The sequence below is a fragment of the Natrix helvetica genome (genome assembly GCF_964273705.1).
Source record: "Natrix helvetica genome assembly, chromosome: 5".
NCBI lineage: Eukaryota > Metazoa > Chordata > Lepidosauria > Squamata > Natricidae > Natrix > Natrix helvetica.
Window position 1 is genome coordinate 77,651,850 of NC_138551.1, and position 14,107 is coordinate 77,665,956.

At 43.6% G+C, this 14,107-nt stretch overlaps 1 protein-coding gene and 1 long non-coding RNA gene across 3 annotated transcripts in view; one reads left to right on the top strand and one right to left on the bottom strand.

The window, feature by feature from the left end:
* Nucleotides 1–14,107, bottom strand: part of LOC309392371 — a 36,267-nt gene that overhangs the window by 18,754 nt on the left and 3,406 nt on the right. The gene's annotated exons all lie outside the window — the stretch shown is intronic.
* Nucleotides 1–14,107, top strand: part of ANKRD1 (ankyrin repeat domain 1) — a 39,310-nt gene that overhangs the window by 10,962 nt on the left and 14,241 nt on the right. The window contains exons 1-2 of one of the 2 annotated variants that reach the window (XM_081953537.1): nucleotides 3,371–3,689; nucleotides 12,563–12,742. In XM_081953537.1, coding sequence (XP_081809663.1) covers nucleotides 3,663–3,689; nucleotides 12,563–12,742 — 207 coding nt within the window. In that variant the 5' untranslated portion in view covers nucleotides 3,371–3,662. Of the gene's footprint in view, nucleotides 1–3,370; nucleotides 3,690–12,562; nucleotides 12,743–14,107 lie in introns of those variants that run through there. The other variant, XM_081953538.1, reaches the window with a different exon arrangement.

Genomic DNA, 14,107 nt, shown 5'->3' on the forward strand with positions numbered 1-14,107 from the left:
TCCTCTCTGTTAGTGAGAATTAAGTCCAATATGGCTGATCTCCTTGTTCCCTTCTCAACTTTTTAAGAAACAAAATTGTCTGCTAGGTTTGTTAGGAACCTGTTGGATCTTCCACTTGGTGCATAGTTTGTTTCCCAGTTGATGTCAGGGTAGTTAAAATCCCCCACTACTATTATGGTGTGCTCCCTACATATCTTAGTTAGCTGACTAGCAAAAAGTTCATCTACTTCCTCTGCTTGGTTGGGTGACCTGTAGTATAGACCTATGGCAATATCTTTAATATTGACCCAAATGCATTCATTTGCCAAGCATTCCATTCCAGATTTCATCCCTGGAAAACCCTTAGTCTGAAACTTTGAGAACAACTATCAATCAGTCAGACAATGCAATACAGGAAACGTCAGGCTAAGCAGCTTCTCATGCTTCCTGCTTTTTTTCTGACAAATGATGTGCAGCTGTCACATTTATGGAAAAAAAATTATAATTCAAGAAATATTATTCAACTTCACACAGAGAAATGGACAGTTATGTGCACAAAGTACACGAACATTTTATATTTTCTCCTCTTCCTCCCCTTCCTCCTCCTCCTCCTCCTCCTCCTCCTCCTCCTCCTCCTCCTCCTCCTCCTCCTCCTCTTTTTCTTCTCTTCCTCCTCCTCCCCCTCCCCCTCTCCCCTCCTTAGAGGAGATTTTGGCACTAAGCGCGAAGTTTTATATTCTTTTTTTATACCATAAACTAACTCAATGTATTGTACCTTGTTAATGTTTAATTGATTTTTTCTTAATGTTATATTGAGGACCAGTTGTAAAGCTGTAGTAATTCCCTTTATTCACTTATCAACATTATTTCTTGATATTGTGTCTCTGTTGCAAATTAGTAAATCTATAAAAAGACTTCACCCCTACTGGTGAGTTCTGTTAAGGCCATGTCCATGTTCTAACTAACCCTGTGTAATATTAGCCCAGCGTCTGTTTCTCTGCTACGGAATGTCCTCCAATATTTTTCTGAAGGATAAAATACCATTTCCTCCTTTTGCCCTTGACTTCACTCCTCCTTTTCTAAACAACCACTTTAAGCACATCTTCTGACTCCTTCCCTATTTCAATTTAATTTTAATTTTTAATTTGTTTTGGCTTTTATTATTTTATCTATATATAAAATACAAAGAGAAATAGAAATGGGAAATTAGGGGAAGGAAAAAGAAAGGAGAAAAGAAAATGTAATGTACAAGGGGAAAAAAGTGAAAAAAAAGGTATGGACTTCCGACTCTTTAGCACAACGTAAGATTAAAAACACTCCAGCTTCAAATTTTTGCTTTTACACATTAATATGTAACTAACCATTTCTATAATGACAAATCTATCTAATCGACAAACCAAAGTCAAAGTTTCATATTTTTTTCATCACAAGCACAAAATCCAGAAATGATATCCAAATGAAAAACATGCTTAAATATATTCTCTTTGAAGAAAATAATCAAGTTCTGTTAAGGCCATGTCCATGTTCTAACTAACCCTGTGTAACATTAGCCCAGCGTCTGTTTCTCTGCCACGGAATGTCCTCCAATATTTTTCTGAAGGATAAAATGCCATTTCCTCCTTTTGCCCTTGACTTCGCTCCTCCATTTCTAAATAACCAATTTAAGCACATCCTCTGCCTCCCTCCATATTTCAGTGTATTTCCTCCTGAGAGTACATCTGGTAAGGAAATGACTATCCAAAGAATATTTAATATAGCAATGTTACATAGTAGTGCAGTAAAGTAGGATACAGAGGATGACAGTCCTTTTTAAATTGTATTATTATTATGGGGTATTTTTTAATGGCAATCTTTTATTATTATTAATGTGTTGTATATTTAATTATTACCTCCTCCGGGTATGTATGTATATGTATGTATATGTGTGTATCTGTATGTTTATATGTATGTATGTAAGTTTTTATTGTACGCCGCCCCGAGTCCCTTGCGGAGAGGGTGCGGCTAACAAATTAAATATATTATTATTATTATTATTATTATTATTATTATTATTATTATTATTATTATTATTATTATTATTATTATTATACTCATTTGAAATTACTGCTGCTAATATGACTATTGATTTTAATAGATTTCTTTCTCTTTACTGTAGCATGCTACATCTGTATTTTATACTTTGATTTTCTTTTAAGGATAGGAGTTTTATTTTTAAAGCTACACATTGCCTAGGGCCGTGATGGCGAACCTATGGCACGCATGCCACAGGTGGCATGTGGAGCCATTTCTGAGGGAACACAAGGCCTTGCCCTGTCAGGTCCAGCATGCATGCGCGAGCTGGCCAGCTGATTTTCGGCCGTTTTTCGCCCTCCCTGGGCTCCAAGAAAGTCATGTGTGCATGTGTGGGGCAGCAGGGAAGGGGTTACGTGCATATGCGCAGGGGGTACAGTTTGGGGGGCATTAAATTATGGGGGTGGGCACAAACGCATGCACGATAGCCTCAGGTGCCTCAGGTGCTTTTGGCACCTGAGGCAAAAAATGTTTGTCATCACTGGCCTAGGGCACTTGCAGATGGAATATGGTTTTGGAAACCAATACATTAACTTTTGAAATGGCTTTTAGTGAGGACTGATTAATCAGATCAGGATATTAACGATTTGCTGCATCTTTTGTATTTCCTAAGGGCAAAAATTCCAAGGCCCACCGTAAACTCCTCATTAAAAGGCATACCTTGGACAAGAGTTAGATTTTTTTTTAAAAAAAAGTATTGTCTTTTCCAATTTCGTTGTAAGTCTTTACCTACACTAAATGGCAGTTTCACCTTCCTGCCCCTTGAAATCAGAGCTCACAATCCCTGTTTATAAGCAGTGACAGATTCCAGAGAAAATGAAAAGCAGGCGAGTTTTGCGTTCTTATCTTGATGGTAACTTAACATGTCACCCAGTCCTTTTAGCACCAGAGACATCACTCTGGCTTCATAATTCCCTCAGAAAATTCTCCTTGACAAATATAGACAGGTGACATCATGATAAGTTTGTGTATGTATGAGAGAGACTGGGGGGATGAGAGCAAGGGGAAGAATATACTGTATTTTTCTACAGAACTATTTATAAACCCTAGGGCATACTATCGCCAAAATAATTATTTTTCCATCAGTTGACCTACTTCTTTGTTTACCCACAAAACAAGGGCTGATTTGTCTCCCCCCCCCTTCCTGGTGTCTGTTGCTCATGTGGGAGCCAGTTATGATAAGGGTGGTATCTGCAGACAGCTGTCTTAATGGACACCGGGCAGCCAGCATGGTTAGCATTGCTGAGCTATGTGGTCACTGCCAATGGAATGAAGCTCTTGTATTTCATACTGATTCAGATATTCGGTGCCGTTACATCGCAGGACTTTTCCTCTTCCCCTCCACCTCCCTCACCCAACTCACCCCCCTCCAATTCCTATCCTTTGACACTAGATCTGGCTAGTTAATATGCCTGGAATGTGAAAACACCTTTTGCTGAACTGTTTGGATTCCCAGGTTGGAAGATTATCTCACTCAGAAGAAGTTTTTGCAAAGATATATAAACTAACAGAGCTTGGCATGTCTCAGTCAAATTGCCTTGGACCGTCAAGGCATCTTTCTTGAGAGGAATACTCCTTTGTACCATCAGCTTTTGATACAGCCAACAGCCAGGATGATGATGCTACTGGTAGAAGATCTGGTAAGTATCAAACTACCTTGTGTGATAATTATTATTTTTTTTTTGAAAAGTTCAATAGCATGTGGGCTGACCACCATGTCAAAGGAATGGTTACCTCTAAGACCAAATTGTTTCTTTTGATTGAAGGTGGTACCTAAGGGAAAATTATATTGGAATGAAAATGTCATTGGGGAATGGGTGTGGTCCTTTTAAGCAAGCAGAACAAAGAGACAATATCTACTCTTTGAATTTCGATTCACATGTGAATACAGCTTTAGCTGAGCTGATGTCCAATAGTTTTTATCACTAGCAACTTTTGGGACAATAATGATATTCTCCTAGGTTTAAAGATTATTATGAAGATGAATGAATAGGGAAAGGGTTATTTATTGCTGAAATCGTTACTGAAAACATATTTCATGTAAATGCGTCATACATTTAATAACAGTAATTTATGTAGCACTACATTGTACTGTAGTTTAGCTTGCAAACTATTTTTTTTTAAAAAAACTTGGTCATATTTAAGTGTCAACAAAATTTTCAAAAGGGGATATTTATTATATGCCATCTTTTGCCATTTTGAGACTTTCGAGATCGTTCACAAGAAAATACGACAAAAACTGTAGAAGAGTGATGGGTTTCACAGCTATTAAAACAGCCCTTGTGATTCAAAGTATTCTCAACTACGCTTATACTATGCCAAGCACACAAGTCTGGCTCCAACTTCCATTCCAGACAACATAATAAAGAATTAAAACAGGACTTAGATGACCCAGCTTTAATAGGCCTCTAGTCACCTCTGCTGTTTATGACTGTGTTATTAATGGCAGCAAATGACAGTGAAGGAATGGAAAGAAAATAGACGTGATTCTGAAATAGTTGCTTATCTCAAACACTTTAGCTGTAATTATAGCACAAGATTTTTGTACTGGCAAATAAGCGAGCCCTTTAGCTATTCTACCCCTCTGAGCTTAATTTGTCATTGAATATGGGTATGACAATCTGGATGGCTGTTTCTTAGGTCTAGAAAATAAAAAGTGAAAGTATATGAGTAAACCCTGTGTAATTTCCTAAGCGTATTATTGAATTTAAGTGGATGGATAGGAGTGAGTCTTTTTCATGGACTACTGTGGTTTGATCAGAAAGAGATTTCATTTTATGAAATCTCTTTCATAAAATGTGGATTTCTGTAACTTTCAATGTATATATAGTTTGTCAGCGACTCGCAAACAAAGCTGGTGTGAACGAACTCAAGATCAACGTGGTAAATTTTGGGTAATCCAGGAGATTTTTTCCATTTCTCAATAGCAGGACCCCCCAAGTCACTTGAAGCTCCTTCTAAGCCAAAAAGGATTTCAAAAGCAGATGGCATAGGAGTCTGTCAGTCTAGAGAGAGTAGGGAGGAACAAGGGAGTAGGATATTTTTTTAAAAAAAAACATGCCCCATTACATTCTTGGATGGATTATCCACCATTTCTCTTCATCCAGCTAAACATAGTCGTGACTAAAAGCCACTGGAAGCATTGGGATTTATAGAAGTCACGTTGAGCTGTTTCGGTGATTTCAGTGAGATGTAGCAATCTCTAACTTTAGCTGCTTGCATACTGTTGCAGACTTGATTTTAAATTTAATTGAATGTATTAAGGGCACACACAGGGGTGGGTTGTGGCAGGCACTACTGCCAGTTTGCTCACGTGTTCACTGCGCACGCAGGCGCAGTGTAATTAAATTTGTTCTGCGCATGCACAGAACTGAAAAACAAGATGGTGGCGCCTCTGGCAGCGCCCGGAGAACTGGTTTAGGGGCATGGCAGGCCTGGGTTGCTGCCGGTTCCAGCGACCCAGGCCGTCAAACCACTACCGGTTTGGGTGAACCAGTCCGAACTGGTAGGAACCCACCTGGGCACATATCCTTCAGTGTAAGATATTCTGTATCTGAGCTCATTAGCATCCAGATCTTTTAATGTATTGCCGTCCCTCTACATGTTAAATCTAATTCAAGCTCAATCCCTTTTCTGTCTGTTCGTTCTGAGGCCAGTGCTTAGTTAGAAGTGACTAGTAATCAGATCATTAGGGCAACAATTGCTTGGTTGTAGGCAACTGCAGGTGGTCCTCAACTTACAACAGTTCGTTCAGTGACTGTTTGAAGTTACAACAGCACTGAAAAAAGTGATTTATTATCTTATTCACACACACTTATTCAACTGTTTTTCCCCCCTCTAGTAATTACAGTTGCTGGAGGTGACAGGTGGAACAAATAAGGGAAATGCTCACCATCCCTTCTTTGTATTATATATTTGTCAATATTGGTAAATATTAGTAAAACTAATCTTACAATACAGGTAGTCCCTGATTTACAACAGTTCATTTAGTGACCATCTGAAGTTACAACGGCACTGAAAAAAGTGATTTATGACAGTGTTTCACACTTACGACCATTACAGCATCCCCATGGCCACAGGATCAAAATTCAGAACCTTGCCAACTAGCTCATATTGGCTGCCGCGTCCTGGGGTCAGGGGATTATCTTTTGCAGCCTTTTTCCAAGCAAAGTCAATGGGGAAGCTGGATTCACTTAACAAGCAGGTTACTAACTTAGACACTGCAGTGATTCGCTTAACAACTGTGGCAAGAAAGGTTGTAAAATGGGGCAAAACTCAACAAATGTCTCACTTAGCAACAGAAACATTGGCTGCTTCACTGTCTTCATAAGTCGAGGACAGCCTGTAGTATTCTTGGTATTAGCCGATGATCAGCTGCTCGCAGCTAAGCAGTTTTTATGGCTAATTCCAATTGATATATAAAAATCTTTTCTGACATCCTTCAGTGCTTCTGGGCTTTCATTGTCGCAGGTCATATTGCTGCTACGATGGCAAACGTCCTAATGTGAGTGTCAGATGTTGCAACCCAATACATTCATGGTCCACAGTAGCAGTCAGTCTACAGTTTCCTTAGTCAGACTACTGTCCTATCTCCAGCCTTCCCTTTGTGAGTGAGGGAGAACTGATAGGTTTTCTTCAGGGCTTCTCTATTTCACTACATCTGTTGACTTTGTCTCTCAAATTGCTGCAAAACGTACTGAATTTTTCGGAGTATAAGACGCACCGGAGTATAAGACACACCAGGGTTTTGAAGTGGCAAATTTTAAAAAAAGGTTTTTGTACTCTGCAAACCTCCCATTTTTTTTCCAACAAAAAAGGCATGAATAGCCCTTAGGAGGCTTGTAGAGTGCTGGGGGGGGGGGAGCAAAAAATGGCCTGTTTTTTGCGAAAACGGCCCCATGTTTTGTCAAAAAAAGGACATAGATAGCCTTTAGGAAGCTTATAGAGTGCTCCTGGGGGCCCATTTTTCATTCATTTCTGCCCTCCCCAGCCCCCAGGAGCTCTCTGAAAGCCTCCTACAAGCTATGCACGGATATTTTGGTGAAGGGGGGGGGGGTTTCAGGAAGCAAAAAATGGTGTATTCAGTGTATAAGACGCATCTAGATTTTCAGCCTCTTTTTTGAGGGAAAAAGGTGCATCTTATACTCCGAAAAATACGGTAACTATTTTTCTCAAATCGCTTAGTCTCTTGATAACTATCCTACTAGTGTTATTTTGTCCTACCTCCCAACAGAATTGAGCACGCTATTCTTAAGGAATAATGATTGTCTTCTTGCTTTTTTCTTTCTTTCATTCTGGCTCTTTCCAAGTCTCAATATCACCTACTTTTTCTTCACGGTTTTCTTTTGCAATCTACTGCCTCTATCATCCAGGTCATAGTTGCCCCAAATGTGCTTTTTTTCAAGAGGCAACTGGACTTTCTGGTTTTTCTTTGAAGACATTTTTCTTCTCATCCAAGAAGCTTCTTGATCCCCACCATCCAGTCAGAGCTGAAGAAACTTCTTGGATGAGAAGTGAAACGCCTTCAAAGAAAAACCATAAAGTCCAGTTGCCTCTTGAAAAAAGCACCTTTGGGATATTGCCTCTACTGCTTCCTTTTTTCCCCAGCCCCTTTGCTTCTGAATATCCCGATGGCTAATCTTTACCACAATTACTTAATTGCAAATATACTTGTTAGATACTTGTTCCAACTACAGTGGTTTCCACCAAGGTCCTCTGTTCCGGCGGGAACAAAGGTTTAATCCTATTGGTTGAAGGGTCTGACAGCTCCCTATAAAAGGGCTGCTGTCAGACTCAACCTTCGCTGGATTGTTCTCACTTGTTGTACTTAATAAAGAGCTGTTGTTACCATTAAGCCTGTGTGTCCATTACCCAATCTAACACTGGCAATGAGGATGGGATTGGAAGACAACTAGGTGAACCAAAAAGAGCATAGAAATCCAGAAAGTACATCCAGCCCGGAGCTCAGCGCGACTTCGAGCAGCCATTTTTGAACGGCAAACACAAAATGCCCTCTGAACACAAAATGGCCATGCATGCCCCACCGACTCCGTATGACCCAGTCACCGAGCACTGGGATTCACACATGCTACGATTTGACTGCTTCCTTGAGGCAAACAACCTCATGGGCCTTTCTGAAGGCCGCAAGAAGAACATGTTCCTCGGATACTGTGGCCGGGAAGTGTTCGAGATGGCGAAAGACCTCTCTGAGCCAACATCGTTACAACCAGTTACCTGGTCCATGCTCCAGCAGACGCTGAGGAGCCGTCCAAGCACGTTCGCCGGCATGAGTTTAACATCAGGAACCAGAAAGAGGGCGAGTCGATTAACGAGTATGTTACAGCGCTGTGCAAGGCCGCAGCGTAATACGAATTCCGAGACCTGGACGAGCTGATTCTGGACTGCATAATTTGCAGCGTGCGGGACATTAACCTACAGAGGGGGTTACTCACTAAAGCTAACCTCACTCTGCCGATCACCTTGGACGAAGCCAGGGCGTCCAAATCAGCCATCAAATCTACTGAGACTCTGCAGCGCCAAAGCGCTCCACAAGATGCATGAAAGAGTACACACGTTCATCACGAGGCTGCAGAGCTGAGAGCTCAGAGGGCGTGGAAGCTGCTGCATGCGCAGTAGCCGCGCCCAGCCGGTGCACAAATTCAAACTGCATCTCCCGCCTTGCGCTAGCTGCAGAGGAGACCATGCCAGATCAGCTTGCCGTTTCCGTGACGCAACCTGCCAGCACTGCGAGCGAAAGGGGTACATCACCAAGATGTGTCGGAGCGAATTCCCTGCCACTACCTGGCAGCCTAGAAGCGCACCAACCCACCAACAGAGGCCCAACCAAGGGGCCTGGCAGAAGCCACCATGGGGCTCAGAGGGCGACAATAGAGTCACCTACCATACGTCAATCGGCTAAGTCTGCACCAGGCAGCCAAAAAAGCTGAAGGTCACAGTCCTCATCGAGGACTCTCTATGTGAGATGGAGATTGACACCGGGTCATCACTGGCCATCACGCCGTGGTCTACCCTGAAGGAGGCTATCCCTAGCCTAGAGAAGCAATATCTTCGCACCCCTGACATCCGCCTATGAGATTACCAGGGAAATCGGGTCCCCATCGTGGGCCAAGGCATCTTCCAGGTGAAGTTCAAGCAGTCCAGCGGGAAACTCCCAGTGACAGTGGTCAGCGGCAACCTGCAGAGCCTCCTAGGACTAGATTGGTTCCAAGCTCTGGGCCTAGAAGTGACCGGTATCAACGCATTGAAAGACGACGGCGCTGAAGCCATCTTTAAGGAGTTCGAGGACGTCTTTGGCACCAGTCTGGTTAAGTATGTGGGGACTCAATTTTCCTTTAGTTTGGATCCCAACATAGCACCAATAAGCTAAAACCCAGGAGAGTACCTTTTGCTCTCCGCCCCAAAATTGATAGGGAAATTGACAAGCTCATAGGCCAGGGAATCCTAGAGCCAGTCGATCACGCACGCTGGGAGACCCCTATAGTGACACCTGTCAAATCTGATGGATCTGTCCGCATCTGCGCGGACTACAAGTGCACAATAAATAAAGTGCTACAACAAAGTGCCTAAAAAAATTGGACATGGCGCAGGCATACCAACAATTGTCTGTAGATGGCGCTATGGCAGAGGCCCAAACCATTGTGATGCACAGAGGTGCATTCAAATGTCACTGCCTGCAATTCGGCGTTAGTATCGCCCCTGGACTGTTCCAAAGCTTCATGGAATGGCTTTTGCAGGGAATTCCAGGAGTCGTCCCCTATTTCGATGACATCTTGGTATCAGCTGCAAATGAGGCACAAATTTTCAAATGTGTACAAACAGTTTGGGCTCAAATTAGAGACAAAGGCCTCCGTCTCAAGAAAGAGAAATGCCAAATTAACGTGCTAAGGGTTGAATTCTTAGGGTACTTAATCGATAGCTCTGGGATTACCTGACCATACAAAAAATTAAAGCAATTCAAGACGCCCCCACACCTCCAATCAAACCGAGCTGCAGGCGTTCCTCCAGCTCCTTAATTTCTACAGCGTCTTTCTTAAACAGAAATCACTGTTGCTGAGCCCTTACACCGTCTCCTGGCTAAGAACGTGAAGTGGTCCTGGGGCAGAGCTGAGGCTGCCACATTTGCCGCAGTAAAATGACTCCTGTCGGCGGACTCCTTTTTGGTACAATACAGCCAGACCCTGCCATTGGTGCTTACCTGCGACGTGTCCCCGTTCGGCGTCGGTGCCGTCCTCAGCCACCGCATGCCTAATGGAACTGAAGCCCCTATTGCATTTTACTCCAGGACCTAGTCTGCCGCAAAGCGGAACTACAGCCAGCTGGACCGTGAAGCTTTGGCTGCAGTGGCTGGAGTAAAGAGGTTCCATGAATATATATATGGCTGGGACTTCGAGCTGGTTATGGACCACAAGCCATTGTTGGGCTTACTGGCTGAGGACCGAACTACCCCAGTGTCATTATCACCTTGCATGACCAGATGGATCATCTTCCTAGCTGTCTACTTCTGTCATCTCATCCACCGACCAGGCTCCACTTTGGGGCACGCGGATGCTCAAAGCCGCTGCCCAAACTTCTTGCTGACCTGACCCCTGAGACACCAGTCCTCCTCATTGACTGCCTTGAGACTGGCCCTGTCTCATCCAGTGGCGTTGCCCGTCACTCTGCAAAGGACTCCACCATCAAACAAATTTTGAACTGGGGGTGGAGGGGGTGGCCCAAGGGGCCTGTTGGGGCTGATTTCAAAATGTATTTTGTCAAACGTGATGAGTTATCGGTTGTAAATGGCTGTTTACTGTGGGGGGACCGGGTCGTTGTTCCACACAAACTGCGCATTGCAGTATTAGAGGCTTTACACGTAGGGCATCCTGGAATTGTCAGGATGACGTCTTTGGCTAGGAGTTACGTGTGGTAGCCTAACATGGACAGGGAGATAGAAGAGTGGGTGGCTACCTGCACACTGTGCCAGGAGTCCAGACCAGCTCCCCCAGCGAAGCCCGCTAAGGAGTGGGAGCGACCTCAAGCACCATGGTTAAAGTGCACATTGACTTTGCTGACCCAGTTCATGGCCAGACATTTCTCGTAGTTGTGGACGCCTACTCAAAATGGTTAGAGGTAGTCCTGATGACCTCCACTACGGCAGAAGGTGCTATGGAGACTTTTCTTCATGCACAGCCTGCCCGGCATCTTGGTCTCTGACAACGGGCCCCAATTCATGGCCATGCAATTTGAGACCTTCCTAGCAGCTCAGGGAATCAGGCATGCCCTGGTCGCGCCATTCCATCCGACCTCCAAAGTTCAGGCGGAGAGAATGGTGAGATCTGCAAAAGAGGCCCTCTCTAGGATGAGCCCGGGACATTGACAAACATGGGCTGACCACTATTTGCTAATTCAGCACATCACACCCAGTGCCACTACAGGGAGAAGCCCCTCTGAGCTTCTCATGGGTCGCCGGCTAAGGTCCCACTTAGATCGGCTACACCCCAATTATTCTGCCTCATCGCCCCTCAGAGTCCACAAGCAAGATTCGGACATTTAGAGTATGGGATTCGGTATACGCTCACAACTACACTGGGGGAACTCTGGATTCCTGCCACAGTGATAGGCATCACCAGCCCTCACTCTTACCTCCTAGAGCTCGAGGACGGTAGGAATTGGAGAAGGCATATTGACCAACTCCGTGACGAACTCTCCAACACCACTCTTCGACAACCAGAGGTAACTCCTGCACGAGTTAGCCAAAGCCCTACCCAAACTGAGCAAACAATCACTCCTTCCACGGCCAGCTGAAGCCTGAGGGTACTGGGAAATGTACTGTATCTGGTTATGTTGCAGGCCCGCAGCGAGCTCTGAGTGAACTGGCTCTAGAAGCTCCAGCGCGGCCTGTGAAAGGTTCCAGGAGCTTCCACCAAGCGGAGCTACGGAGCAAACAGGACCATCTGTCCTGTCCAAGGAAACCTCTCCTACTAAACTGCGCAGGTCAGGCAGAGCTACCCAAAAGCCTGCCTACCTGCGTGACTACGTAACAAGTAGGATTGTTCCACCCAACAGGGGTTGGTTGTTAGATACTTGTTCTAACTACAGTGGTTTCCACCAAGGTCCTCTCTTCCAGCGGGAACAGAGGTTTAATCCTATTGGTCGAAGGGTCTGACAGCTCCCTATAAAAGGGCTGCTGTCAGACTCAGCCTTCGCTGGATTGTTCTCACTTGTTGTACTTAATAAAGAGCTGTTGTTACCATTAAGCCTGTGTGTGCCTATCCATTACCCAATCTAACAATACTGTTGCCCTCAGCAATAACTATACAGCTCATGGTTTCTTATCAGTTCACTTACCATTTCCTCAAGGCTCTGTCTGTCATGAGGATCTTGGGACATCAATTTCACTTTTTTTTGTCAACAAGTTCTTTCTGTGGTTGTAGAATCTGTTTTTTTATAAGTTTCCTCCATGTTTTGGTTTGTTTTGGAACTCTATTCTTAAGACACATGTTTTCTTTGACAGATGACAGGCAAAAAGACAGAAGGTAGAGAAACGGGGGATTTCCTTCCAGAGGACTTCAAAGATGGAGAATATGAAGCTAAAGTGAGATTAGAGAAACAAGAAGACCTGAAGACGGTCATTGATCCCTCAGTAACACAGCGCACTCTAACTTACCAAGAAGAGAAGGAGCTGCAAGCTGAGGTAAAATAGTGAGTTTTTATGTATCTTCTGGGAATATATCACCACTGTTTTAATTTACTGTTGTTCTATACTACAATCATATTAGAAAAAGCCTTCATAATCTGGTATAACTATGCTGAGGATCAGGGAAAAAAACCTTCAGTCAAACCTAATTATAATGAGAAAACCAGGAAGTTGAGATTTGAAACAAATTAAAAGGACCAGCTATTAAGAATCCCTGGGGAGTGCTTAATCTTTGCATTCATGATGTAACACAATTTCACTTTCAAGGAAATTTTAGCTGGGGAACAAAGTTGCGAAAATTTTATTTTGAAAATCTAGACAATGTTGACTACTCATGGAGCGTTAGACAGGATTGACCAAAGAAACTACATGATACTGGTTCCTATGAGCATCACTCAAACAAATTTCTCAGATGCTATAGGTGGTGGCAAGTTATTTGCTTTCTCATCTACTTACCTATAAAAAGGAATATCAGATTAGAAAACTCAAATGCTTGTAGTTCTGCTCTTGGCATACAGCAAATGATTGTCCAGGTACTCTTACACCAGGGGTGTCAAACTCGATTTCATTGATGGCCGCATCAGGGTTGTGTTTGACCTCAGGGGGACAGGGTGGGTCAGGCCAGGGTGGGCATGGCCAGCTCAATGTCACTCCTATTGAGGGCGCCTGTGGTGAACCGACCGCTCTGCCAGTGAAAACAGGCTCCCGAGCTCCGTTTTCGGCTGCCACGGCCTCCTGCAACCCTGTGTCAGTGAAAAAGGAGCTTGGGAGGACCGTGTGCAGGCTGGATCTAAATACCCTGTTGGCCATATCCGGCCCCCATGTCTTGAGTTTGACACCCCTGCCTTAGACAAAACAAACAAACAAACCAAGTTTCGATAGGGCAATCTTCTTCGAACTAGCATTCTCTAGACATGTTGGGTCAGAACATTCCAGAAGTCTCAAGAGAATGGAGCTCAAGAAGTTGATGTCCCCTCACATCTGCAGGATGGTGAGCTAGAGGGAAACTAGAGCCCTTAGTAGCAAATCATCAGGCTAGAACCTAAATGGAAATTTTTGCTGGAAAAAACCTATCCTGCTGATGTAACTGATATTGCTCTTGATTTAATGTTAATGAACATAATGTGAATCATAATCAATAATGTTTGAACCCATGGCAAAGGATCTGATATGACCTCCCTGGATAGATCCAAAAGTATCATTGGAAGAGAAAAAAACTGATCAGGATTTTTGTACGGGTTATTCTACTCTCCCTCTAAGAACGTGCAAGAACCACACATGCATCTTTCGTGTTGTTTAGTTATTTATTGTATTAAATCAATTTACCTAGACACCCAGTCAACATGCAACATAGGATGGCAC